Source organism: Lipotes vexillifer, unplaced genomic scaffold (genome assembly GCF_000442215.2).
Source record: "Lipotes vexillifer unplaced genomic scaffold, Lipotes_vexillifer_v1.1 scaffold738, whole genome shotgun sequence".
In the NCBI taxonomy this organism is placed as follows: domain Eukaryota; kingdom Metazoa; phylum Chordata; class Mammalia; order Artiodactyla; family Lipotidae; genus Lipotes; species Lipotes vexillifer.
In genome coordinates, this window is record NW_006769699.1 from 463,692 (window position 1) to 466,192 (window position 2,501).

At 44.3% G+C, this 2,501-nt stretch overlaps 1 protein-coding gene across 6 annotated transcripts in view; it reads left to right on the top strand.

The window, feature by feature from the left end:
* The window catches only part of KIAA1217 (KIAA1217 ortholog), a 323,890-nt gene that overhangs the window by 299,808 nt on the left and 21,581 nt on the right, over window positions 1-2,501 (top strand). For all 6 annotated transcript variants that reach the window (XM_007445857.1, XM_007445860.1, XM_007445859.1 and 3 more), the window contains one exon: window positions 1,428-1,611. In XM_007445857.1, coding sequence (XP_007445919.1) covers window positions 1,428-1,611 — 184 coding nt within the window. The remainder of the gene's footprint in view (window positions 1-1,427; window positions 1,612-2,501) is intronic.

Here is a 2,501-nt window from a genome sequence, read left to right on the forward strand (position 1 = left end):
GCATTCCTGCCTCTCTTGCAAGTCTTCAGTGGATAACTCTGGTTTCAGGAGGAGATGGACCTCTTAAAACCACTAAGGCCACAGTCATGGCCACCAGGCCTCTGAACACTAGGTAGCTCCCCTCTGCTCCAGAGTCAGTGGCTGTGCCCCCTAATCCAAGTTAGCTGCTTACAAAATGCTTAAGATGGGGTGGAGTGTGATTGGCTGATGATGATCCTGCCTATCAGAGTCAGGGAGGGGACCAAAAACACATTACCTCCTGAAAATTAGTGGATCTGCCGCTTCAAACATGTCTACATTTAAAGGATGTCAGTGGGATGATGCTTTTATTTAAAAATGTCTATTGAGAACCCACTAGGCATAGTTACCATTGTTACGTGTATATTTTAAGTAAGTTTTGACGGCACACTTACAAGTCATCTCTGAAATGCTCTGATCCACAATAAGGAGGCCTGAGCCTTCCTGACAGCTCTGCTACGGAGCTTCATTCACTCAAAAGATGTTACTGAATCCTAGTATGTGCCAGGCCTTCATAGGCTCTGGGGTTGGCAGTGAACAGAAGGGACCGAGCCCAGGCTCTGGTGATAATAAATGCTACGAAGGAAAACTAGAGGAGGATAAGGATGGTGACAGTGGTGGCTGTTACTCATAGAGAGTGAATCTCGGGCAGATCCTCCGTCTCACTGGGCCCCAGTGTTCTCACGTGTAAAATAGATCGATTCCGTGATCTCCTGGGTCTTCTCCAACTCTGACATCATGGGCTTCCACTAATCCTGGTGCTCATTTCCACTCTGTCCTCCTGGAATGATTAATGTGGCATCTCAAAATAACAGGAAAATGCTCTTTAAAAAAAATGCACAGATATTTTAAAATGCATTTTATATATTTCTCCCTCCTGTAGAACCTGATGGAGCTTAGAGATATCTCAATAGCCCCTCATTTTGTAAACAGGAGAATGTGACCCAGAAGATCATATAGCAATTCTTTGGCAGCAGTGGAACTAAGACATAGGATTAGTGAGCGTTTTGGTGTTTGTTTCTGTTTCTTTGAACATCTCCTCTACAACAAGAACTCAGTGTAGAAAAACAAAACCTTAGTTATGGGATACATGCCTTTGAATGCATGTATCCCTGTGTCCCTGCCATGATTGTTGGCAGAGTATGTAGTAAGTGCTCAGTAATAATTTAATGAATGAATGGTTGGGTTTCTGAGCTTGCTTCTCTGTGAATGAATACCACTTGGGCTTCAGTGGCAGCCTGTTTAAAAACATGTAGCAGACAGCACAAGGGTCAGGTTTGTCTGATGTGCAGAAGTGTCCCTGGACACAGAAACCAGAGCATCACTTTACCAACACTTTAACTGTGTTATACTTCCTCCCACCCCGACATGAAATCTCAAAACTTTCTTTACTTGCTGTTGTCCTTCAGAAAGCAGAAAGGAAATGGGAAGAGAAAAGGCAAAATCTGGACCACTATAACGGAAAAGAGTTTGAGAAGCTCCTAGAAGAAGCCCAGGCCAATATTATGAAGTCAATTCCAAACCTGGAGATGCCGCCAGCCTCGGGCCCACAGCCAAAGGGCGATGCTCCAGTGGAAAAGCTAGAACCTTCAGGTAAGGCGCTACCAGAGCTTTGTGGACTGCTCACCCTCGGGTCAGTGTGGTGCCACCCACATAGGCACAATCTCTCACTTCCTAAAAACCTTATAAATTAAAAGAAAAAAAGTTAATTGGAAAAACAAGCCCCAGGTGTCCCTAGAGCCCCCCCTACTAGTTTTTGTTGTTGTTGTTGTTTTATTGACTACTACTTTTTAGTTATAAACATAGTAGGGAAACTGTGTTCTGTGTGAGGAATCTAGAACAATGCTCACTAAGGAAAAACATAGCTCCCCAGTTTCTGCCTTTCCTACGAATTTATGACCCTTCACAGCACCAGCTGGGGGAATATGAGACCTGCGTTTAAATTGAGAGGTTTTCGTAGAAAACGTCAGGTTTTATGAGCTCCCAGAGGGATATTAGATCACAAGGAGAAACCGCATTTTTTAAAATCAAAATTACTAGATGGTATATTTAACTAACCGAAACTGTGGAAATTAAGCATCAGTGTGTCAATGATAATATAAAAAAGCTGTTAAAAAAAACTCAACCTGCTAAATCTTCAACCAATTACAAACCGTGTGCCTTATTCTCATCTTAAAATTATGGACAAAGGCATTCTTTTACTTGCAGCCCAGTGTATCTCAAGTTGGTCAAAGAGGGAGCCTTTGTCATTACACATGAGAGGGAGACCAGAGCCCACCTCCAGGGCCCATCAGCCTGTGCCCGCCCCCAGAGGCAGCCACCCCGAGGCCAAGCTTCTGGCCTAGGACAAGACACATGTCCCAGTGGTGCTGGTGCCCTGTAACCTGGCACCCTCTGCATAAGACAGGAACCGCCCACTACAGATAATCACTGGCTTGTCACCCTGATGACTTAGCCAAATCTTCGTTACAACTTTCAGCAGG